The 24911-nt window shown below is 39.4% G+C and overlaps 1 protein-coding gene across 1 annotated transcript in view; it reads left to right on the plus strand.

Annotated features, from left to right (window-relative positions):
• The window catches only part of LOC132101379 (synapse differentiation-inducing gene protein 1-like), a 30293-nt gene extending 8264 nt beyond the window's left edge, over positions 1-22029 (plus strand). Inside the window, exons 2-4 of the mRNA XM_059506303.1 lie at positions 14139-15550; positions 19623-19769; positions 21133-22029. Of these exons, the coding sequence (XP_059362286.1) occupies positions 15134-15550; positions 19623-19769; positions 21133-21288 (720 nt within the window). The 5' untranslated portion in view covers positions 14139-15133 and the 3' untranslated portion in view covers positions 21289-22029. The remainder of the gene's footprint in view (positions 1-14138; positions 15551-19622; positions 19770-21132) is intronic.
• Positions 22030-24911: the final 2882 nt, after the last annotated feature.

A 24911-nucleotide genomic window follows, 5' to 3' on the forward strand; every position in this document is an offset into this window, starting at 1 on the left:
TAAGGTTCTGCTTGGTGGCAGGAGAACCCTTGTTAGAAGGACTGTAGCAAACAAGAAATTGGTCGGATTTTCTCCACAGGGCAGCTCTGTGGACGTATGCGTCCAGTGCTCGCACTGGACACATACAATTTAGCTTCTCTTGGTCTGGCTCCCGAAAGGGAGGAGGACAGAAGGCCTGCAGTACGATAGGTTGTGGTTTAACAGAGGGAACTTTGGGAACATAACCCGCTCGAGGGTATAAGAATGCTTTGGCCATACCAGGGGCAAAGTCTAGGTAGGTAGGGGCCACCGAAAGGGCCTGGAGATCTCCAACTCTCTTTAGAGAGGTGTATGCCAGTAACAGGGCAGTTTTAATGGTCAGATGTCTGTCTGAGATGTCTTGAATTGGCTCGAATGGAGCTTTGCAAAGAGCCTCTAGAACCACAACCAAATCCCAGGGGGGATTACGGGACCGTACAGGAGGTCTCAGCCTTAGCGCACCTCGGAGGAAACGTGTAACTAGGGGGTGTCTACCCACTGACTGATCATTGAAAGGGACATGGAAAGCAGCTATGGCCACCACGTACACCTTTAAGGTGGAGTGGGATAACCCCGCAGAGAGCCTGGCTTGTAAAAACTCCAGAACTGTACCAACTGGGCAGTTTGCTGGGTCAAGTTGGCGGTCTCTGCACCATGAAGTGAAGAGTTTCCACTTCAGGGCGTACAGTTTCCTCGTAGAGGGAGCTCTGGATTGGAGTAGGGTCTCAACAACCTCGGTTGAGAGACCAGCTGCTAACAGTTGTGCCCCCTCAGGGGCCACACCCACAGCTTCCACAACTCCGGGCGAGGGTGAATTATCGTGCCCTGCGCCTGTGAGAGTAGGTCTGTCCTGATCGGTATCTCCCACGGAGAGCCGTTGAGGAGCGAGACTAGATCTGAGAACCATACTCGGCCTGGCCAGAACGGGGCTACTAATAACAGACGGACCCCGTCCTTGCGTACTCTCGCCAGAACTCCCGGGAGCAGAGCGATAGGGGGAAAAGCGTACAGACGAAGCCTCGGCCAGGTCTGTACCATAGCGTCCAGTCCCAGAGGAGCTGGATGAACTAGAGAGAACCAGAGGGGACATTGCGATGTCTCCTGAGTCGCAAAGAGGTCCACCTGGGCTGTGCCAAATACTCTCCATATCTGCTTCACCACCTCGGGGTGAAGCATCCATTCCCCCGGGCCTCGGCCCCTGCCTCGACAGTATGTCTGCTCCCACATTCAATCTCCCAGGAATATACACTGCTCTGATCGAGAGGAGTTTGCCCTGGGACCACAGAAGGATCTGGTGTGCCAGCTTGTACAAGGGGCGTGAACGCAGACCCCCCTGGTGATTGATATAAGAGATCACTGATGTGTTGTCGGTGCGCACCAACACATGGTGACCTCTCAGGTCTGAGAGGAAATATTTATATGCTCGATAGACTGCTAGCATCTCTAGGCAATTGATGTGCCATGTCAGATGGCGACCACTCCACAGACCGCGGGCAGGGTGGCCACTCATGACCGCACCCCAACCGGTGAGGGACGCGTCTGTCACTAGCGTTACACGGCGACAAGGAGCTCCCAGCACCGTGCCTTGATTCAAGAACCAAGGTTTCTTCCACATGTCTAAGGCACGAAGGCATCGCCGCGTGACCTTGATAACTCGAAGTGGATTTCCCCTCGGGGAAAAGCCCTTGGACTAATCCACCACTGGGGTCTCATGTGCAGCAGGCCAAAAGGTATCACGTTGGACGCAGCTGCCATCAGCCCTAACAATCTCTGGAAGTGACTGGCCTTCTTTGACTCTCTCGACTGATGTGAGGATCAACTCGATCCGAGCAGGAGACAAACGTGCCTGCATCGTGGTCGAATTCCACACTACGCCTAGATAGGTGGTTCTCTGAACTGGAGAAAGTACACTCTTCTTGGCGTTTAGTCTCAAACCCAGCTCCCCCATGTGTGCGAGAACGACATCTAGATGTCGAACTGCCATCTGCTCTGATTGAGCTAGGATCAACCAATCGTCGATTTAATTTAGAATGCGGATGCCCTGCATATGGAGGGATACCAGAGCCGCATCTACACATTTCGTGAACGTGCGGGGTGAGAGTGCGAGGCCAAAGGGAAGTACTCGATATTGATAAGCTTTGCCCCTGAAAGCGAACCTCAGAAACCTCCTGTGTTGTGGAAGGATGGATATGTGGAAGTATGCGTCTTTGAGATCTATTGTGACAAACCAGTCCTCGGATCTGATTTGAGCTACAACCTGGTTGACAGTGAGCATTTTGAACTTCAGTGGCATAACTGAGCGGTTCAGGTGACGTAAGTCTAAGATCGGACGCAACCCCCCATCCTTCTTTGGAACTATGAAATACCGGCTGTAAAATCCGGATTCCCTGTCTAGAGGAGGGACCACCTTGATGGCCTCCTTCCTTAATAGGGTATTCACTTCTTGTTCCATAACCAGTGCCTGCTGGGGGCCGACCACAGTCGGTGTAACCCCGTTGAACTTCGGTGGTGGATGACCGAACTGAATGCAATAGCCTCTTTCTATTGTACGCAGGACCCACTGAGATACATTTGGCAGTAGCTTCCACGCTGCTAAATAATCTACTAAGGGAATCAGTCTCTCAAGACTGACCTCTGGTGTAAGAGGCCCCCGAAGGGGCGGCGAGCATCCCAGCTCCGCTGCGCTCACGGGCGGAAATAACTGGGAGTAGCGCTCGCTGGAGGCCGCTGCACCCTGAAACTCTGGCAGGGTTGGCAGACCGACCTCCTGAGGGCACTGAGGTGAGGCGGGCACCGTATAATGAGGTGGACCGCGCTCTACCCCAGCAGGGGCTACCCTCTGGATCCTGGCGTCAGGATCTTTTCGTCGAGGACTTCCGGGCTTCAATGACAGATCTTAAATCGGTTTTAGCCCTAGAAGCCCCTGACTCAGAGCGTCGCTGGGGCCCTCGCTCTGTTTCTGCGCTTCCAGGTATGAGGAGCCGGTATGTGGCGTGGTCATCTCCTGCCCAGATGCACCACGAGAGCGACGAGGGAGGAAACTCTGGAACACCGCCGGCTGTTTGCGTGCCTCGTGGAACCTGTCGACGACAGTGTTGACTGTGTCGCCAAACAGGCCCGAGGCTTGAAGCGGGCGTCCAGGAGGCAGACCCTGTCTCTTTCTCTCTGACAGGGTCAGCCACAAATGCCTCTCCGCGGCCACTAAGGCTGCCATAGTCCGCCCAATTGCGCGAGCGGTCTCTTTAGTGGCGCGGAGGGAGAGATCAGCGGTCTTTCTAAGTTCTTCTACATCTTCAGACTTAATCCCCTCTCCCTCATCGATATCTCTCAGCAGGTCAGCTTGATAAGCTTGAAGGACTGCCATAGTATGAAGGCAAGCCCCAGCCTGACCTGCTGCCACATAACCTTTGCCCATTAGCGATGATGTAACTCGAAGAGGCTTAGTGGGCAATGTCGGAGCCTTTAGAGACGACGCCGAGCCAGGCGACAGATAGCCCATGAGCGTCTGTTCGACCCGTGGCATCGCTCTATAACCCCGCTCTCCCAGCCCCATCACGTTGCCATAATATAGTGAATCGGGGCAGAAGAGGCGGGTTGAATATGGATGGTTCCACGATCTCGATAACTCATCGTGGAGATCGGGAAAATATGGAAGGCTCCGACGTGGAGGTGGTTGCCTCGGCCGCAGAAAGCGTTCATCTAGTTTGCTTCTCTGCGGCTCAGTTTGTTTTTCAGCAGGCCATTCGATTTTTTATTTATCTACTGCTCGCGTAACCACCTCCAAAAGCTCCTCATACTGGGGCGACAGGGGTGGCAAATCCCCAGCAACAGTCTCCACATCGACCTCCTCGGGGGAAGAGAGGTGAAGAGCTGATTCCTCACCCTGGGGGGAAGAAACCGACGAGCGTGCTTCCGAACCCAGGGTTTGGGCGCCGGATCTGGCAGATGAGGAAGGAGATAAGGACTGGCCCATCTCCATTCCCTCTGACAGATCCACCTGCGAACCCCACGAGTGCAGCAGCCGCTCTGCCTTGGCAGAAGCGGGGCCAGCCCCGCGAGGAATGCTGTTGAAGGCTCCCTCCTCGAAGAGAGCCCTCCGGGATCGAAGCGTCCACATTGGCAATCACTCGCAATGCGGACAGTCGGCCCCCTCGAGAGCCGACTCAGCGTGCTTCGATCTCACGCAAGCCACGCACAGACTGTGTGTATCCCCGCTCGTAATGTAGCGAGGGCAGGGAGGAACAAACAATCTATAACGTGGCTTGGAATCGCCCTTTAAATGTTTGGTCTTTTGCTTCACTTTTGGCATATTGAGCTGTTTTAGCGATTTTTTAATGGCTAAGGGACAGACAACAATAAATAGGACCAATGGGACAGACTTTTGACATGCACACACAGAGCGCTTGCTGACAGACGCGAAGCTGAGGCCAGCTGCACGGCATGTGCTTTTATAGCTTCCTGGTCACTACGTCACCCCGCCCGTGACGTCACGCCTTTCCGATGGACGGATTGCACACGATATTCAGAGTCGGTCTCGTCAGGGACGTTCCCCCCAAAGCGCTAGACACAGCTCGAGTTCCTGAAAAGGAACCCACAATTTTTTTTTTTTTTTTTTAGTGCTTTAAAGGCAGGGTAGGTAATAAATTTATAAACAACTTTCTTCCAAATTTGTTTCAACTTTCTATATATATCAATGCATAATTAAAATGTAAGTACTCTGATAAAAAGAGTATAAAAATCGAGTGACTCTTGACCGTTTAATCTGTATTAAACACAGCTCATTATTTCCATTCGGGACGAAAAATAGGATTGGCTTAGGCGACTGTCACTCTCTCGCAACCATGGCAACCAGGCAAAAAAAGGAAGACAGTAACAGTACAAGAAAAGGCAATGAACAAAAAGTCTTTGGATAAACAAAGAAATAAAACGTGAGTTAATATCGGCGTGGCTTTCCAGGTAAATCTGGCTTTTTGTATTTTGATCATACATATTTTTTTTTTTTTTTTTTCATGAAGCATGTGTCATTAGCACATGTAGCTGCGTAATATAGCTAACATAACATTACTTAGCGAGCCGTAGTAGACACGATAAATAATCCAGCCCAGAAGGGAGGGGGTGGAGTGAATGGAAATAATGAGCTGTCTTTAAAACAGTTGTGAGAGGTCTACAGACACTCGATTTTTATACTTTCTTTTTCAGAGTACTTACATTTTAATTATGTATTGATATATAAATAAAGTTTAAACAAATTTGGAAAAAAAGTTTTTTATACATTTTTTACCTACCCTGCCTTTAAGAAGTTCTGTCTTATGTTTCCTAATTCTGTTCATGTTAAATGAAAAAAAAAAAAATCAGTGACAGACAGACGTATTCAGTTGTTAATTTGAATACAGAAGGTTTTAATCAAACCTTGAAATGTGATCTTGTATGCACAACAAAAAGTTTAAAAAAATATTTTTATGTTTTCGAAATAAATCTATTTGAATTTTACCTTAATTTTTTACATTTTATTCAAAATATCATGATACGGATCGTACCGTGAACCCACTATCGAGATACTTACCATATCGTGACCTGAGCATATATACACCCCTATGTTTAATAAAGTTATTTAATATTTTTTTTATCCTCTATTCATTCTTTCTTTCTTTTCTTATATATATATATATATATATATATATATATATAAGTGGCAAGTTGTTACATATTTTTAAATGTTTTAAATTTATTATTTAAAATATCTGTTGACTAAAACAAAGGTTTGACATTTTGTAATATTACATTTACTTATTATATACAGTGGAATGGAAAAATAAAGCATGACCACAACTGACCTCGACATTTGTCTAGCACGTTTACATAGAAACACGGTAGAAAAGCAGGTGGAATGCAAAACGCGTTCTGTTAACAGCCTCTTGCATCTTACATCTGCAGTATATACCATGGTAGAGACATAGTACTGTTTTGTAACCCTGGTTACAGCGAGAACAGTGAGATTGAGAGAGAGAGAGAGAGAGAGAGAGAGAAGGTAGGAACAATCAGACTTGAAAGATGACTGATAAATGAGCTCATTTCCAAACACACGCACAGAATGCTGGGAATGTAAAAGCACCCCTCCCTCAGCCATACTGAATTCCTTTTTCCATTATAATGTCACTTAGGGAGGAATTATGTATCTTTCTATCCTGAGTATAATGTGACACTGTTGGGCTTAAGGAATTATTGTGCTGGAATTATCAAGGCTCACTTATAGTATATCAACAGAGATGTACAGCACAGAAATGACGAATGAAGACTTAGGCTCATTAATCTTCAGAACTACATGAAATATGTTTTCATATAGATGCAATCCTAAAGACTTAGAGTTAATTTGTGGTTTAATTAGCAAAACGCAGCTGTTCTCTATCATGCTTTGTTCCAGTCATGGTTGGCATATTGAAGGGTGAGTATGCTTGATATTGCCTTTCCACTCAGAATGCTATCTCTCTTGTGCTATCAGTGCAATATCTGTCGTCCATCAGCCTGTTCATTGGCACTTACAGTAGCTGCTTCTTCCTGCTTCCATTTACTGAGTCTGGCTTGTATCCTCTTCTGTTTCCCATTCTCAAAGATTAAGACACAGAAATCAATAAAAATAACAAATATGTTTTCCCCTTAACAGTGAGTTTCCTATCTGAACTTAATTGGGAAAATGCAAATAATGACAGATTATAGTATTGATTTTTTAAATGTACAGAAGATTTATTACAAAGATTTATATCTCAAATAAATGCTGTTATTCAAACTTTATAAAAAAAATCCTGAAAAAAAGTTATTCCGTTTTCTACAAAAAATATTAAGCAACTGTTTTCAACATAATTTCTGAATGATCGTGTGACACTGAAGACTGGAGTAGTTTCTCTTATGAAAATTTAGCTTTGCCATCACACGAATAAATTACATTTTCTAAAGTATGAAAATAGCAAGCTTAATTTAATTGTCCATGTTAAAAAATGAAAACACTGTCTATACATTGCTTTGTTTGGCCTACAAACAGCAATATTGGCTCAACCAATGGAATGAGCTAGGGGTAAAAGTAAAACTTTGTTTGACCAATGGCAGCTGGGGGCGTATTAAAAAACACTTGTCTAGAAACATTTATTCATTAGTTAATTCGTTTATTTGTTTGTTTGTTTACTTACTGTATGCGTGATGCTAGAAATTAAGAAATTACTTAAAATGGTACAATAAAACCTATTTTCTTTTTAAGAACCCAGTGTTAATAATACCAAATGTACATACACACATTGTTAAATTACATGCTCCCTGTTTTTTTTTTTTTTTTTTTTGGATTTGAAAGCACATTTATAAAGGGACCCTGAGTTTGTCGGTTAAGCTGAAATAATGCTGAACAGGTTAAAGGGATCAAATAAAAGACAGAGGTCAGTAGTAAACAGTGCAAAAAGAAGAGAAAGTAGCCAGAAAAAAAAACACTGAAAAAAAGTAAGAAACAGAGCAAAAGAGAGAGAAGGGTTCTCTGTAAAAGTGCTGGTGCTGATTTGCTGTGCTGTCCTCGTAGAGCTCAGTCTCCGAGTGTTTTATGTGTGAGGCAGAAATCAGAAAGGGAGGCAGGCTTATAATGCAGCTGACAGCAGTCCTTTTATGGTGACTGGATGGGGTTGGGGGTTAGCAATAAAGCTGAGTGCATCTCCTCTGGAAGCAAGCCATTGTGGCTTAAAGGGATAGTTCACCCTGAAATTTAAATAATGCCATCATTTAGTCATCCTCGTCTGAAATTTTTCTTCTTTTGTGGAACACAAAAAGAGATATTTTGAACAATTGTCCCCTTGGAATTATAAGGTTCTATCTGACATTTTTGTCAAAATTGACTAATTCCCAAATTGTTATACTGTGACAACTTATTTACATTATGTGATAGATTTTTTTCATCTTGTATACATTATGGGATTTTTATTTAAAACAATAAGGTTTTTTTCTAGTCGAATGGAATGCAAAAACTTTGAAGCTCAATATCTCAAAACTACTCAGAATGCAGATAGAACCTTATAATTCCAAGGTGATGAAATGTGCTGGTTCCTATTTTCCATATAATGACAACAAATAGGGACTGGAACTTTCAAGCTTACAAAAGTACCATAAACGCTTAATAAAAGTGGTCCATTTGACTATTGTGCGATATATGAAATATACACTTTCACATTATTTGCATTGTGAACTGATTCACTGAACAGATCTGATTTAAAAGAAGGATTTGATAATAAATTGGACATCCATGTGAACTACCAGACAAATATTTTAAATAATTCAGAAATTTTACTGAAATAATTTTGCATTCCATTAATCTTTTTGAAAGAAGTTTCTTATGTTTAACAGGGCTGCATTTGACAAAAACACAAAATAAACTGTATTATTGTGAAATATAATTTAAATATTAAACAATTTTTACAATTTAAACAATTTTAGGAACACCTTAAACAATTTTTAATTTAAAAATTAAACAATTTAAAAGGACCTGTTTTCTATTTGAATATATTTTAAAATGTAATCTATTCCTGTGAAGACAAAGCTGAATTTTCAGCATCATTTCCTTGTCACATGATCATTCAGAAATCATTCTAATATGGTGATTAATGAAACATTTTTTTTTTTTTTTTTATTAATGCTGAAAACAAATTTTGAGGGAAGTACTTATTTAAGGGTTATGGTTTCCATTTTTTTTTCATCACGGGAACACATTACATTTAAAATATATTCAAATAGAATGTTGCTGTATTGTCACAATATTACTGTTTTTACTGTATTTTTTTTCTTTTAGAATAATCAGTTACATTCAGATGCACGTCACATTAGAAGAAAACAAACAAAAGACCAACTTTAAATTCTCCTTTCCACATGAAAAATAAAAATAAATAAAATTAAATAAAGCCATACAAGAATGACATGAGTGTGAGTAAATGATGACATAATGCTCATTTTTGTGTGAACTGTCCCTTTAAGAACTATAAACAATGTGAATGTGTGTGGGTGTAGGTCTGTCCATCTTTTATTTCCTGATATTTGTGGCCTTCTCCATGCTGCCTGTTCTCCTGGTGGTCCAATGTGTTTAGAGGTGCACTGCCATAATGTTGATGTCAGGGAGAGCAAGGATCTGCTCCTGAATTATCACCCTGGCTTTCTGTCTGCACGACCAGAGTATAGGAGGAGAAAGACAGGAGAGCACAGCAAAGCAATATGAAGCAGAGTAATGCAGGCTTCAGCACTCGCTGCCACTATCCAGACCACCATTATGTTGGCAGATCTGCACTCGACTGGAACAGTCCCATACTGTGCTCCATATATCTTCATGATGCTCTGTGCGGTAATGGAAAGTGTACAAAATCAGATGCAATTTGATTTTACTTCTACTTTATTGATCTAAGTGCACCACTATAGTGTCCATTTCTCTCTTTATCATACCACTCTATGTGCTGCTGAAATCAGATTTCCTTTTATACTTTTATATTTGAGGTAAAGCAGCTGGGTATGACTATAAAACAGTAGGCATAGACTATTTTTGATTGAAAATAGTTTGAAATATTCCTTTGCCAGTTCAAATACAAATACAAAACAGAAAACAGTGTCAAAACCTTTAACCTGAACTGATCTGTTTTGCCTCCCACATAAACTCATAATGACCTAATGAGTGGGCAACTGTATGAATCACTTCATCATCTCTTTTTGTCAGCTTTATTTTCAAAACTGCATTCCTGCTATAAGCATAAGATCTGTCAAACAACTGACAAAAGCACTAACAAAGTCTGTCATTCATTGCATTATGAAGGAATATATGTCAAATGTTTACCCTAGTGAAAAAAAAAAAAACTTGTTTGAAATACATTTATTTCATGCTAAGTACAGTATACTACAAATATATTTACATATTTATGTATCGAATAAAAATACACTGCAATTGTACTTTAGGTATGCTAAAACTGGTATACTTAAAGCTGCAGTCCTTAACTTGTGTTTTTGGTTTAAAAAAAATGCTACATTTCTAAATTGGATCTACGATACCTAAGGACACCAAAATGAGCAAATGTTTTTTTTTAATTTTACTTTTTTTTATTACCAATACTACTTCAGTAATATGATTTTATAATATTACAATAAAAGCGTACTGTATGATATAGAGAAGTGTTCAAATGAATGCAGTTTTGTGCAGGAATACCAGATGCAATTATTCTTGCTGTTTGTGTTACATTTATAATGTGACTTAGGCAGCACATATATTTTTATAGTTTCACTGAAAACAATTTAAAATAAATAATGTTACAAATGTATCGTTCATTGTTAGTTCAAGTTAGTTAATACATTCACTAATGTTAATGTGAGGCAAGGGGCACCAGGCAAAATCTTGCATTGGGCAGGAAATTGGCCAGGGTCTGCCCTGACTAAAAATCTTGCTTTATAGATATAGCAACAATTAACTTTCATTATATGGCAAAGGACTCAAGCATTCTGCTAAACTCTGCTAAATGTTCACAGATTTTGGGTGAACTATCACTTTACTGCATATTTATATTATACTCACTCACACACTCTGCAGAGGGGAAATGATTGCCTTGAGGAAATCGTTAAAATCTAAATTTATATTAAAACGTTTTTTTTTTTTTTTTCTAATGTAGTATTCTTGCATATTATTAATATTAAGTACGCTGAATCCTTTTTTCAAAGTTTTCATTAACACTTTTAGTAATGAGTAATGAATCAGTTTAAAGGATGCGACGTGCATCCTAAACCAAATCAATTTACATAGTAAATTAGAAAATAATCAGCTGTGTCTCGGGTAATCTCTAGCAGCTACATAATGCGATTGACAGAGATGATTTCAGGAGTGCTAGACTTGTGCGGACAGGCATGTAGAGGACTGATCAAAAACAGCACAAGGTTAGCAATGAGAGACAGACGCTCACCTGCACCAGATGCCTATCGTTCTGAGACTGTCATCCTGGTTTTTCAGGGGCTGACTGACTGACAGAGGGGCCCCTGGGAAATGTGACAGACCAAGTTGTTCTCTTTAGCACCCACTGACTGAAACTCTTCAGCCAATAATGACTGATTAAATAAAGGCATACATCAAGTTTAATGTCATAGAATTGGAAACTCTAAACTCTACTCTACTGTTAAACTGCACTTTTTTCCACCATTTAAGGTAACTGCAGTAAGGTGATTCTACTCATGAGGCCATTCTAAGCTCAAGTGAGTAACTAAAGTTCTTCAAAAAGGCCCCTTCCCACAGGACATGTAAAGGTGATAGTCATTTTAAGGAATAATTGTTTCTTTTATGATCATCTGATTCATTTTGAACCTTAAACTCATTTATCTGGCCCATTTACCCATTTTTTTCCACACACCAAATGATTATTAAAAATCCTTCTTACATATTTACAATCTTGACGCTATAAAAGCCTACTGATCATATTTGATGCTCAAATTTCTAAGGCATATAACTATTACCTGATTTTGATAAAATAACAATCATGTATTACAAAGACATATTATTGGGAGGTATAGAGTGTCTGATATTTATATGTATTTGAACTATATATATATATATATATATATATATATATATATATATATATATATATATATATATTGTGACGGGGTGAAGAAACACACGACACGAAGATCAAGGTAAGTTCCCCGAAGGGTGGATTTTATTAAGGTGGTGTAGGGAAAAATAGCCAACGTGAGGGGTTTCCAGTGCTTAGTGCTCAGCCTTCTCTTCCTCCTTTGGTGCGCAGTGCTGTGTGGGTCCCTGTCCTTAGTGGGCTGGCGGTCACACGCTGCTGTCTGGAGGGGAAACACAGAGAACTGTTAGCTGAGTCTTCTGGAGACATCTCTCACCTCTGTGCTCGTCGACGCTGCTTATAAAGCCCGCTCCTGTGACCGCTCAGCCCGTAATGAGCAGGTGCAGGAGTGCCTGCTCTGTTTCTATGTTCTTTTAGTGTTCTTTTAGTACTCAGAGTCTGAAGCCAGGAGAGCATATTAAGTGTTGTTCACTGTATTTGTATTTTTACCGAGCAAAAGCGAAGCATGCGCTTTTTCTCGGTGGGACGTGCATTGTGAAGGGTGCTCTGAAAAGCGGCAGCGCAGGTAAAAGGATTAAAACCTCTATGAAAACAGATGTCCAAATGAGCGTACCTGTACGCTAAAAGCACGTTCTGGGCGCACGGAGAGGTGGCGGTACTCTCAAGAGCTATATTTGGAAGTGGCGGTACCGGCCCACTTAAAGCACTGTATATATATATATACACACTCACCTAAAGGATTATTAGGAACACCTGTTCAATTTCTCATTAATACAATTATCTAATCAACCAATCACATGGCAGTTGCTTCAATGCGTTTAGGGGTGTGGTCCTGGTCAAGACAATCTCCAAACTGAACTCCAAACTGAATGTCAGAATGGGAAAGAAAGGTGATTTAAGCAATTTTGAGCGTGGCATGGTTGTTGGTGCCAGACGGGCTGGTCTGAGTATTTCACAATCTGCTCAGTTACTGGGATTCTCACGCACAACCATTTCTAGGGTTTACAAAGAATGGTGTGAAAAGGGAAAAACAACCAGTATGCGGGTAGTCCTGTGTGCGAAAATGTCTTGTTGATGCTAGAGATCAGAGGAGAATGGGCCGACTTTTAAAAGAGCAACTTTGACTGAAATAACCACTCGTTACAACCGAGGTATGCAGCAAAGCATTTGTGAAGCCACAACACGCACAGCCTTGAGGCAGATGGGCTACAACAGCAGAAGACCCCACCGGGTAACACTCATCTCCACTACAAATAGGAAAAAGAGGCTACTATTTGCACGAGCACACCAAAATTGGACAGTTGAAGACTGGAAAAATGTTGCCTGGTCTGATGAGTCTCGATTTCTGTTGAAACATTCAGATGGTAGAATGCAAGATGCTATCCTGTCAATATGGGCCAACATTTCTAAAGAATGCTTTCAGCACCTTGTTGAATCAATGCCACGTAGAATTAAAGCAGTTCTTGGTGAAAGGGGGTCAAACACAGTATTAGTATGGTGTTCCTAATAATCCTTTAGGTGAGTGTATATATATATATATATATATATAGGTGTTTTGTTTTTTGCTTTATAAGCTCCATATTTTCGTATGTCATAATATAGGATATGTCAAGTGATTTTTACAGCTATAAAATGTAATTACACTGTGTTAATGTCAAGTTAACATTCTGAAAGAAAAAAAGGTGCAAATATGTGGCAGGCATGGCAGGCATGGCAGCCAAACTGCACCCCCCACCACCCCCCATTATTAGAATTTCTTCCTCTGCTTTGCTGCTGTATTATACAATGGTCTGTTTGTTGTTAGGATGTCAAAAAGTTACATTTTTAGGCTGATCTGCCTCAGCAGTCTAACAGCGCTTGTTAATGTCAAAATGACTGAGATGGCCAATCAAATCAAAGTAAGCAGGGTTTACTGTTCATCCTGATGACAAATGATTCTGACTGACAGAATAAACAAGCTGAAGGGCATATCACAGAGGGAGGACGTCACCACATCATAAGCTCCATTTCACACTGACTATCTTATATAACTAGGCATTCGTCCAGGTGTTTACATTGGAAATATTTTATGAATACACCGCCTAGAGCTGCTGACCTCTGCTGGAACTCAATTTCTCTCCGATAGATTCACACGCTGCTACCAAGGCTGTTTGGGAGTTTTTAGGTGAGGGCCACAGGGATTTGTATGCAGAGCCAGTAAGTGGACTAGTTGACGTGAAATGCATCCAGAGGGTGTGCTCTTGAACCATTTTTAAAGAGAACTTGGGCTGCTTGACCATAATTCCAAACCAATGAGCCTTCTGCCCTCTCACTGATGCTCTTTGCCTTTGAGACAGACGTGCTCCTAGAATAGACCGCTTAGAAGTGTTCAGAGGCAGATGTGTGAGTTCACTAGTGTCCGTTCCTTGGCACATACCATCCTTCCACTCAAGCATTATAGCAGACCGGCCTTATAAAATAGAGACACTTGGGGATCACTTACCAAGAGCCGCTCTGTGTGCACTGTAGCTAAACGCTCTTTCTGACTTTGTTCTCTTCTTTTGGCAGCACTGTCCAAGTACCACCAAGAGAGGTGAGAGGTGCCGGACACGACTCTGAGAGACTTCATAAGGCTGGGAGAGTGTGGCGCATTAAAAATACAGGTCCCCACAAGAGCTTTCTGATCTCAGCTAGTGCTATAAATCAATAGCCGTAATAAAAAATAGACATTTCTCCTTGGCTATAAACGGAATGGCTTTCTTGAGCACTTGCTGACCAGAAGCCACACTTCAGAGGATACTATTTTTGTGGACGTCTGAAGTCTATTTCTCTAAAAAAATGACTGGATGACTAAAACGATATATTTATATATACATATGCATTGCTGATAAAGCTGATAAGTCCTTAAACCAAATGTCAATGTTCTTTTTTTACGCTTACGCTGACACCTCCTTCAAAGCTTTTGGCACTTCAGAGAATATTCAGCTTTGGACTGTCTAAATCGCAGCTATTTTTATTCCACTACATATTACATATTTAGATAAAAGTCTCCTACTACAGAATTCTGTTCAAAACATTTCGTCTGAATGAGTGAGAGCAGAAGGGAGGTTCACGCTTAATATCTTCACTATTTTATCACAACCTGTCTACATTCTGTTGCTAATCATGGTTTTCCATCATCAGAAGTGACTTCTTCCATCTTTTTTGGTGCAAAATGAAGCACATTAGCATATTTATGGCATGAGATATATCCAAATGTGAACAACGTGCTACATAGATCTTGCATTCAGTCATCAAGCAAAGGAACGAATAGCTTCTGACATGTGAAGAAAATTGAACATTCAAGAATTTTGTGCATTTAAACACATGGACTAAAATCACGGTGTCAGCTTGGGAGGAGATGGAGGAACACATTAGTTAATGCTTGTATCTGTGTGAACTCAACCAAAAATTTATTTAAATTGTTGTTACTGCTATCCTATAAATGAAATATACATAAAAGTAAAATTGTTGGCCATATCAGCCAGAAAGCATTAGTTGATGTCAGATCCAGATCTTGGAAAATGGAGAATCTGGATGAGCTAGAACATCCATTGCTGGGTGACAGCAGCCCCCAAAACTCAAGTGGAACAGGCACCAGTGGCAATGGACTGTTTAAAAGCATGTTGATGAGAAATGAGGAGGACAAAAGACTGTCCCCTCTGGACTGGAGGAATTATTGCAGGTCTACAGACATTCAGCAGCAGCAGCTACTGGATCCATGTTCATTGTCTAGCACTCTAGAGACTTTTTATCCTCCCACTACCATTTGGGCTGCTGCTGACTCCCTGGGCATCCACAGTAAGGAGTATCTGGAAACCACTTTTGTGGACATCGGCCCTGGTTCACCATTGGAAAGGAAGTTACTGGCAGAAACAAGAGATGTCCATAGTGTCTCCTACAGCATAGAAGATAGGGATGACCTTTTGCCAGACTTTGAGGTAAGATTTTTCCTCCAGAATTAAATACATTGCGTTTCTTCAAGTACAGACAATTTTGACCCTGTGTTAAAACACATACAAAAATAAATATTGAAATGGTTTATGCTCATTTTACTCTGTTGATCAGTTTAAATGAATTTTGAAAGAAATATTGAGATATGGGTAAAACAATACAATTTATAATTTATCCACCTTTTTCTTCAACGCGTAAGTAAGCCTATGGGTGAGACGTCTGGTCCATTGGCCGCTATTGGTAAATAATGAGGAGAATAACAACGTGCAGTAAATGGTAAACTGTTTGCACTACAAACCAATGTGTTCATAATTAAGATAATACATTAAAATAATATGATAAGACACACCAACTTCAAATATCAAGCAGCAAAGCTAACTGTTTTGTTCAGCTAAAAAAAGCTGGATGGACACAGATGAGACCGGAAGCCAGACCCATAGGAAAAGTTGGATACATATAAGGAAATACCATGGCTTAAATTTTTTTTTTTATCTATCTATCTAGATAGACACACACACACACACACAAACACACACACACTATATTTAAAAGCTTGATTTTAGCAAGGACACATTAAATTCATCAAAAATTAAATGAAAGACTTATATTGATACAAAAATATTTTATATTTCAAATTAAAAAAAAAAATCACTTTTTTTGTTCATCAAAGAATTATGTTTCCACACAAGATATACAAGTATAACATATAAATTAAAATCATGTGTTCAATTAATATATTATTAACATTATTAATAGTGCTGAAGGATCACGTGTCAGTGAATAGTGGAGTACTGGCTGTTGAAAATTCAGTTTTAACTTTAGATAAATAAATTACTTATAAATATTAAATTATTTATATTTAAATTCTAATATTTCACAGTAGTGCCGTTTTTACTCTATTTTAATGAAATAAATGCTGCATTAGTGTGCATGAGACCTCTTTGAAAACCCCCAGACTTTTGAACACTAGTGTATCAACAGTACAAATACACTTTCAGCCTGTTGTTTTTATCTGGATTTGGCCTTGCCAAAATTCCAGCAGTGGTGGCAATGGCTGCTTGATTTATTGTCTTGTTACCCTTCATTCCTTTGTTGTTGCATTTGAACTCTGAAAAGAAAAAGGGAACTGAGTTTGTGCCAAGTCACTCTCTGTTTACTGGCATCGCAGTTGTTCATTCACAGTCCAAATCCTCATAGCTTCCTGCATTGGAAAAATAGAAACTCACCTAGCTGTTAAGCCCTGCATCTCCTCTAATGCTCTGGATATTGCAGCACAAATTCAAATGCAGTACAGTCACTGATAGGTGAATGAGCTTTTAAATTGAAAAATCAAAAGGCATGAATAGCAGGGGGGATGTTGAGCACAGACACTGGCCTTCAAACCCAGCATGATTATTGAAAGCTCTGTGTCCTCTGGCGTGTGAATAATAATGCCACGATGCTGATGAGCTCCATGCCAACTTCTATTTCATACACCAGCAAACAAGATCTAGGCCAAAAAAGCAAAGATTTAGATAACAGATTCGACTTACCCTCTAATCATTTTGAGCGATGGCTTAAAAAAGCCATTTCTTTACCTGCATGTGACAGCCAAGAACACATCAAAGTATCAGACCATTTATGTCCGCCAAAAAATCGGACACGATTTACTTTGCACCACCACATGCAGCTCAAACAAAACATAGCCTACTCAAACACTTAGCATTCTGCGTCAGAGCACAAAAGCAGTCCTCTGAAAAGCAGCATGTCACATAGCACAAACACTCAGTCCCTTTAAAAGAGCACTGGAGGTTCTCTCTGTCAGCACTGATTACACATGCTGTCATGCCATCAGTGCTTTTCATCAGGAGGTCAAGTGTAAAACTGCTGCCATTGAAATATTTAAAAACCTGTTCTGAGCAGAGGCAGTGCTAACAAAGAGGAGAGACGACTGTGAGATCGGCAAGACCGGAGCGAGCGACTGCAGTGTTTTATGAGGACCTGCTCTACTATGACACAGCATTAATAAAATATTATTCTATTTAAATACCAGAACGTGCTTAAAAGTGATGTGGGACATGGTAACATGATTGCAAGGCTACTCTTTTAAATATTTATGGCCTTTATATCATTTTCAGATGGCTGTGAGGTTTACGTATAATTTAAAATCCCCCCGTGAGATCTCAGACATTCATTTGTGACCATAAAGTCGATTTGACAGGAGCCTGAGCACTGTTAAAGATAGCTACTGTGGCTTGTCAGGTTCCAAAAAGTGCTGGGTAGCACTGATTACATAATCGGATTCTAGAAATGAAGTATTTGTAATTACATTCTATTTTAAAATTCTCATAATCAGATTGGTTTCTTTTTAACAATTGAAAATGGTGGTAAATTGTTCATAATTGATTGATTCGCCATAAACTATTTTTCTATATTTAAAATTTGTTATAAATGCATCAGACATGGGAAATTAATTAGCATAATACCAAAGTCTAAATGTGTAGTCTGCCTCATGTTTCCTTGTCGGCTCTTGAATGTCTTCCTTGTGTTCTGTGTCTCCCTGTTGGGTTATTAAAGACTCGTTTTGTGAAATCTCCTCGTTCCTCCCGTGAGCAATGCATAATATATACGAGTGACACGTCTTGGGTATTCTATACTCTTTGATAATACACATAATACTTTGTTTTGTGAATTAGTTTCATAGCTTCAAAAATGTGTACAAAATGCACTTACTTTTTTGATAACATTTGAGACTTTTTATGCGTTTCGGAACTATAACTGACATATCCTGTGACCTTCATTAATTATTAATTCTAGAAGACCTGACAAAATGTCAAACCTAGTTCTTGGTGTTTTCATGTTTATGAATGCTTGTTCATGTAATGCAGTGTTTAATTTATCCTCTTTGTATTTTTCAAAACAGTGCAATATTTTCTATTCATATCTATGTAATAAAAATGACAGATTATTAGTCAGAATAGATTAAATTACTGACTACAGTTTCCGTTGTTAGGAATTAGGAATCAGTGACGATTACAATTTGTAAGTAATCTAGTTAAATTGATTACTAGTTAATTGTTAAATAAGTTAACTACAGGTCAGAGCTAACAAAATTCAGTCTAAGAGTGCACTATTCAGGCACAAAACCTTTAAACTGGGGTTAAAATGAATCAGTGAATCATTCATTTAACCAGTGATTTGATTATATACTGAAAGGCATCAGACTTAATGTTACATATGGAAGTGAGGCCAGAGCATGTTTAACGATTCCCTCTGCTCATATCCGGCTGTATGGCTGCAATGCAATAAATTGTGATGAAAAATACAGCAATATAGCATTTTGTCAAGCCACACTGCTCCGTGTTGAAAAAGGTAGCACGTAGTTGAGTTACTGTAGTTGTGTCGTGCTTTTTACTGCTGAAAAATCGGAGTCTAGTGGAAAGCTTAGACACCTGTCAGTGACCAAAACAACAATGCAATGGCTAACCGTTCCCTTTCCCATATACTTCTTACACCATGAATCCTTTTTGTGTAGAGAAGAAGTCAATGAAGTAAAAAGCACATGACACACATCTTGAGGATGTGAACACTATGGTTGTAGAGAGAGAGAAATAAGCAGAGTTGTCAGACACAGTCCTAGAGAAAGAGAGATTGAAAACAGCTCTTTTTTTAAACATGAGTCAGAATTTGCCTGTAGGCAGCACAACTAGCACACATTTGGCATAACCTCATTCAGTCACATTATCTTACAGGAACCAGAAAAATCTGCAACAGATACATTTATACAGAACAGCAAAAGTAAATGCAAGTCATTGCCTTTGTTGGATAAAACCTATATACATTTGAAGTTCACATGTTACAAAAGCTATTTATATAACCTACACTTTTAGACGAGTCATACCTCTGAAACTCTATTTCACATGATCCTGTGAGGAACAGAATACAACATGCTATAAATAATAAATTAATAAAAGTTTTATCCCATAACAAACATAATTTCTGACCAGTAAATCATTTCCATTGACATTATGTAACATTATGTAACCTCCCTGGTGCTGATGACTGTGAAATGTACTGCAGGACTCCTCCAGTGATGACTTCAGTGATACAGACAGTGAAAGCAACTTTCCCATCATGATCCCTCAAGATTACCTGGGCCTGGCTTTCTTCTCCATGCTCTGTTGTTTCTGGCCTCTGGGCATTGCTGCGTTCTATCTTTCCCAAAAGGTAAGGGGAAAAAAATAATTTTCATTCTCTTGGGCTCTCTCTGTCTTTTTCTCTGGTATGCCTAGCATTTATGTAGCTATCGGCCTACACACTTTCATAAGGCTCCCGTGAGACTCTTAAGAACAAATTAACAGTATAGAAATAATGTATTTCATATGTTTTGCAAACACATTCTGCTAATTCACTGAAAAGAGAAAACTGACTGAAAAGAATTATTCATTCACAAATTGTTGGCATTGCTCGTTCAGTCGTCAGAAATACAGGACACATGCATAATGGCAGCTGAGATATTTGTATGGAAAACACACAGTGCGTACAGCTGTAGATCTATAGGCACCCCTGCCAATCACGGTCATATTCTAGTTTTTTTAAATAATGTTTATATTCCCATTAGGAGTCATATGCGACACTCAAATACTTGTGCTGATCTCTCAATAGACTCCTCCAATCTGACTGACTATTATCTATTACTATTATCATTATCCTACTCATAACCTTGCATGTTTGTGAGCATAAAGAATTCTGATGTCATTCATCTCCTTCAGTGAAATATTATGAAAATGGCGGATGATACATTGCAGATTGGAGTGCCAACTAATAGAGAAGACAAGAAAAAGCCATAAATCAACCCATAAATCATATATTTAGAAGTCCATTATATTGAAGACTGTAGCAGTGCTCCGTACTGCCCAATTATAACATAACATCTAGTCTGTTTAAATACATTTTGACAAAAAATATCAACCAAATGTAGATTGTTGGTAAAGCATTAAAAAAGTAACATAATGCACTACTTTCCAGTCACATGGCATTGTATTATTGTATTATTAAGCTTTGTCTTTGTCTCATCCTCAGATGAACCCTTTGTTGATGTATATCAAACACAAACTCAAAACAAAAGCTTCTTTTAAATCTGGAAAGCTGTAATCTGATTGGCCACCTTTACACAAGGTGTTTTTTTCATGTGTTTTGGGATTATTTAACAACCTAAAGCAACTTTTAATATTCTATTCAAGACTGTTTTTAGTGGAGGAGGCACTGCAGACGTTCAGCCCACATAGCTGACAAGACTCTGATCAATGGATTTCATTCAGACTTTAATTAGTGTCATAATGAGAGGCCTCTGGTGATTGATTTCCAATAGAGCATGAGGTGTTGTCTAAAATGAGGGGATCCAAGTTGAATGGAGAAGAGAAACGAATAAAAAAGATAGCGTAAGGACGGAAAATATGCAGGCCTTTGACCGATCCTACGCAAAAGCTAATCACTGCAGTCATACAGTAAACAACCGTGAGAGAGCTGATGGACATACATCTTCACTATGATTAATGCAACTGTTTACCTTCTCTTCTCTCCACTCCAGACGAACAAAGCATCAGCACAAGGAGATTTCCAGGGTGCCAGTGCGGCTTCTCGGCAGACTCTGTGGCTCTCTGTTCTTTCAATCGTGTTCGGCATCATCACATACATCTGCGCCATCGCTGCCCTGATCTCCTATCTGTCCGGGAAACCACCTTAAAGACTGCTGTATCAGTATCTTCTCTCAATTCTTCCAGAAATGCATTTCCCTGGTTCCCAATTACACAATCCACTGCTCCTTGCATCCGCACATTCATCTACACCTGTAATAAGTACATTGATTTGGCAGAGACGCCACCTTTGTAACATTTTCTGCAAGTTCACAGCTGTCATATTAGATAAAAAAATGCAAAACACTACATTTGGAAAGTAAAAAATATGACTCCCACTTCAGAAAGAGAGACCTGCGCTCTGTCTTAGCGCTTTTGTCTAAGTTGGCAGGGGAGGGAGTGGTTGAGCCCTAAGGGTTTGTTAGAAGGGAACTAGAAAAAGACTGCGATATCAGGAGATCACAACGGACTTGGCTGTAAAACAGCAGGACGTGCCCTCCAAGACACATGACTCAAGACAACTGGGTCATTTCCTATTTGAGCTCTAAAGCTGGTCATTGATTCACTCTCCAAATGGAAAACACCACAGTAAATGATTTAGAACTCAGTTGGAAATCTTCAAATAGAAAACATGTACAAGGTAAGGCAGATTCTGCAAATATGTGGATGCATAAGTATGCAGAGGCAAAAGTTCAATGCGATGAGGGAAACACACACACATACTCAGCAGCTTTCACTGAGTCATGCCTTTATGAGAAGCTTCTCCTGCAGGACTCTATAGCTTGATAAATGTAGACCCTCCATTTTCCACCTACTGTACCAACATTACTGTATGGAAACACTTCATATGATTTAACCTTTATAAAAGGTGGTGAATCAGGAATCAGACCACCAAATTTTATTATTTATTTATTTTACATTTTTTCCTTTTATTTACAGTACAAATATACATATTAAATGATAAACCTTATTTTAGCCCTTAAACCATTTTTTAAGAAAAAGGATGAATCAAAATGAATAAGTTATGTAATTTAAGGTGCTGTATGTACATTTTTGACTCTACTAATGCATAAAAATACCATAATATGTTTGCAGATATTTAAGAAACATGCTAAGTTGACATACTTGTTTATCTGAAAAATAATGCTACAGTCAGTTATTCTCCTTTGAAAATTTGCATTACTGGCTGGAATGTTGGTTTTTGTTTTGGTTTGTGAAATCCGCCCACTGCCAGTTTACCCAATTGTATTTCGGCATTTGAAAATACAGCATATTTTATTGAATTAATTGTCAAGTGTGCTCATTCATGTTTGTGTCTTCAATCTGGCAACCTGTGTGCAAGTCAAGTCTGAGGAGTAGAGGGGCAGGGTGAAATAAAAAACCCTTTCCAATATTTTAAATTTGGACTGCAATACCTAGTTCAACCACTCGGTGTCAATCCTACATACAGCACCTTTAACTATAACTGTTCACAACAAAAACGACCAACAGGCTGAATTCAAATTCTAATTCAACTCTCTGACAGTATAGGTGACACTTATGAAAAGCAGAAATTCAGAGGTTACCCCTGTACACAACGCAAATTTTAAACACCAATGTATTAACATTATACATAGGAGGAAAAGAAAATGGTATTAAACCTCTAAAAACATTGTTCCCTTTAAATATACATTCAGTTTTGCCCAAAAGCATTGCGTTTGAAGGTATGTAAACATCTTTAAATGACAAGTTTGTAATTTATATTCATTCTGAAGTACTGAACATATAGTATGTATGATTTGTAAATGTGAAATAAAGGGTATTTGCCTGCCTGGGCAGTTATTAACTTACAGAATCCACTAGGATAAAAGCTAAAACTGTAGTCAGTGACATTTCTACCACTGGGAACTCTATTTTGTTGTAGCACTCTATACTTAAATCCCTTTAGGCCTACTCTTTTACTTAAGTGCTTTAGTTGGAAGTGTCTCGGATATGAAACACAATACGTACATTGCATAGTCTTGCCTTCAAATCCATCTGCATTTATGTACAATTATCGGCACTTCATTTTTTTTTTTTTGCAGTATATTTGTGTTCACAAACTTACTTTGCAAATGTTCTGTTCATTAATTTGACTGGTGAACTGTTAAAAGTCCATACAACAGACATATCTGGAAATACACTATCATTCAAATGTTTGTGTTCAGTTTTTTTAAAGAAATTAATATTTTTCTTCAACAAGGAGATGTTAAATTGATCAAAAGTGACAGTAAAGACATTTCAAGTAAATGTTGTTCTTTCTATTCATAAAAAATGTAGTTGTTTTCACAAAACTATTTGTAACATTTTAAAATGTAATTAGAAATATGTCTAATATGTTATCATATTAGTATGATTTCTGAAGGATCGCCTAACACTGAAGACTGGATTAAAGACCATTAAGGCCTTTAAAGAAATAAATGATATTTTAATATATCCAAATAGATAATATTTATTTTTAACTGTGATAATATTTCACAATATTAAAACATCTTACCGACCCCAAACATTTGAATGCTACACTGTCCCATTACAGATAAAGTTTATATTCAGATGTCAAGTGCACAATACTTCAATCAGAAAACCATGTGTGATTTACAGGTTGAAATGTGCCCTGTTCCAAAAGATTAAACCACAAAACAGCGGTCAGCATAAACTGCCTTGGCAGGTGCCCTTCGCGCTCCCCGCAGTTAGAAATTGGGTCACATCATGGTAGGAAATGATGTATTACTTCTGCAGCAAGCTGCCCCATAGAGCAGAGGAGAGGAGTGATAGCATAGCCCCCTCCAGTGAGCTATCATTGCCTGTGTGGGATGACAGAAGAGCATCACAAACAGTCCTCCAGTGCACAGGTTATAGTGATGCGGTCGCGTCTCAACACAGGACTACAGACCAGAGAAATCCTCGCCTGTCATTATTTTATTCCTCCTCTACATTAATCTTGTGCAAATGTGTACATTTTGCAGGTAACTGTTATGAACAAATAAATGCACTTGACTGAACATTTAATTTGGTTTTGCCTTCATAATACTTGCACTTGCATTGATGTTGTGGAAAGAGCCTATGTGTTTTAATGATACTCATTACAATACACATCTTTAGAGGAACTAAATGGCGAATCAAGCACAACTGCGGTGAACAGCAACTAATAAGAATGCATATATACTATGGAATTTTCTCACTGACCCAGCTCACACAGTCTAATGGAAATCTCAATCACTTTTATGGGATAGACATGAACAACTATCAATCACTTAAAGGGTTAGTTCGCCCAATTTGCAAAATTATGTCAATAACTCACCCTCATGTCGTTCCAAACCCGTAAGACCTCCGTTTTATTTTTGAAACACAGTTTAAGATATTTTAGATTTAGTCCGAGAGCTCTCAGTCCTTCCATTGAAGCTGTGTGTACGGTATACTGTCCATGTCCAGAAAGGTAAGAAAAACATCATCAAAGTAGTCCATGTGACATCAGAGGGTCAGTTCGAATTTTTTGAAGCATCGAAAATACATTTTGGTCCAAAACTAGCAAAAACTACAACTTTATTCAGCATTGTCTTCACTTCCGTTTCTGTTGTAAGACCGTTCAAAACAAAGCAGGTTACCATATCCGGTTCACGAATGAATCATTCGATGTAACCGGATCTTTTTGAACCAGTTCACCAAATCAAACTGAATCGTTTTAAACGGTTTGCGTCTCCAATACGCATTAATC

Source organism: Carassius carassius, chromosome 23 (genome assembly GCF_963082965.1).
Source record: "Carassius carassius chromosome 23, fCarCar2.1, whole genome shotgun sequence".
Lineage (NCBI taxonomy): Eukaryota > Metazoa > Chordata > Actinopteri > Cypriniformes > Cyprinidae > Carassius > Carassius carassius.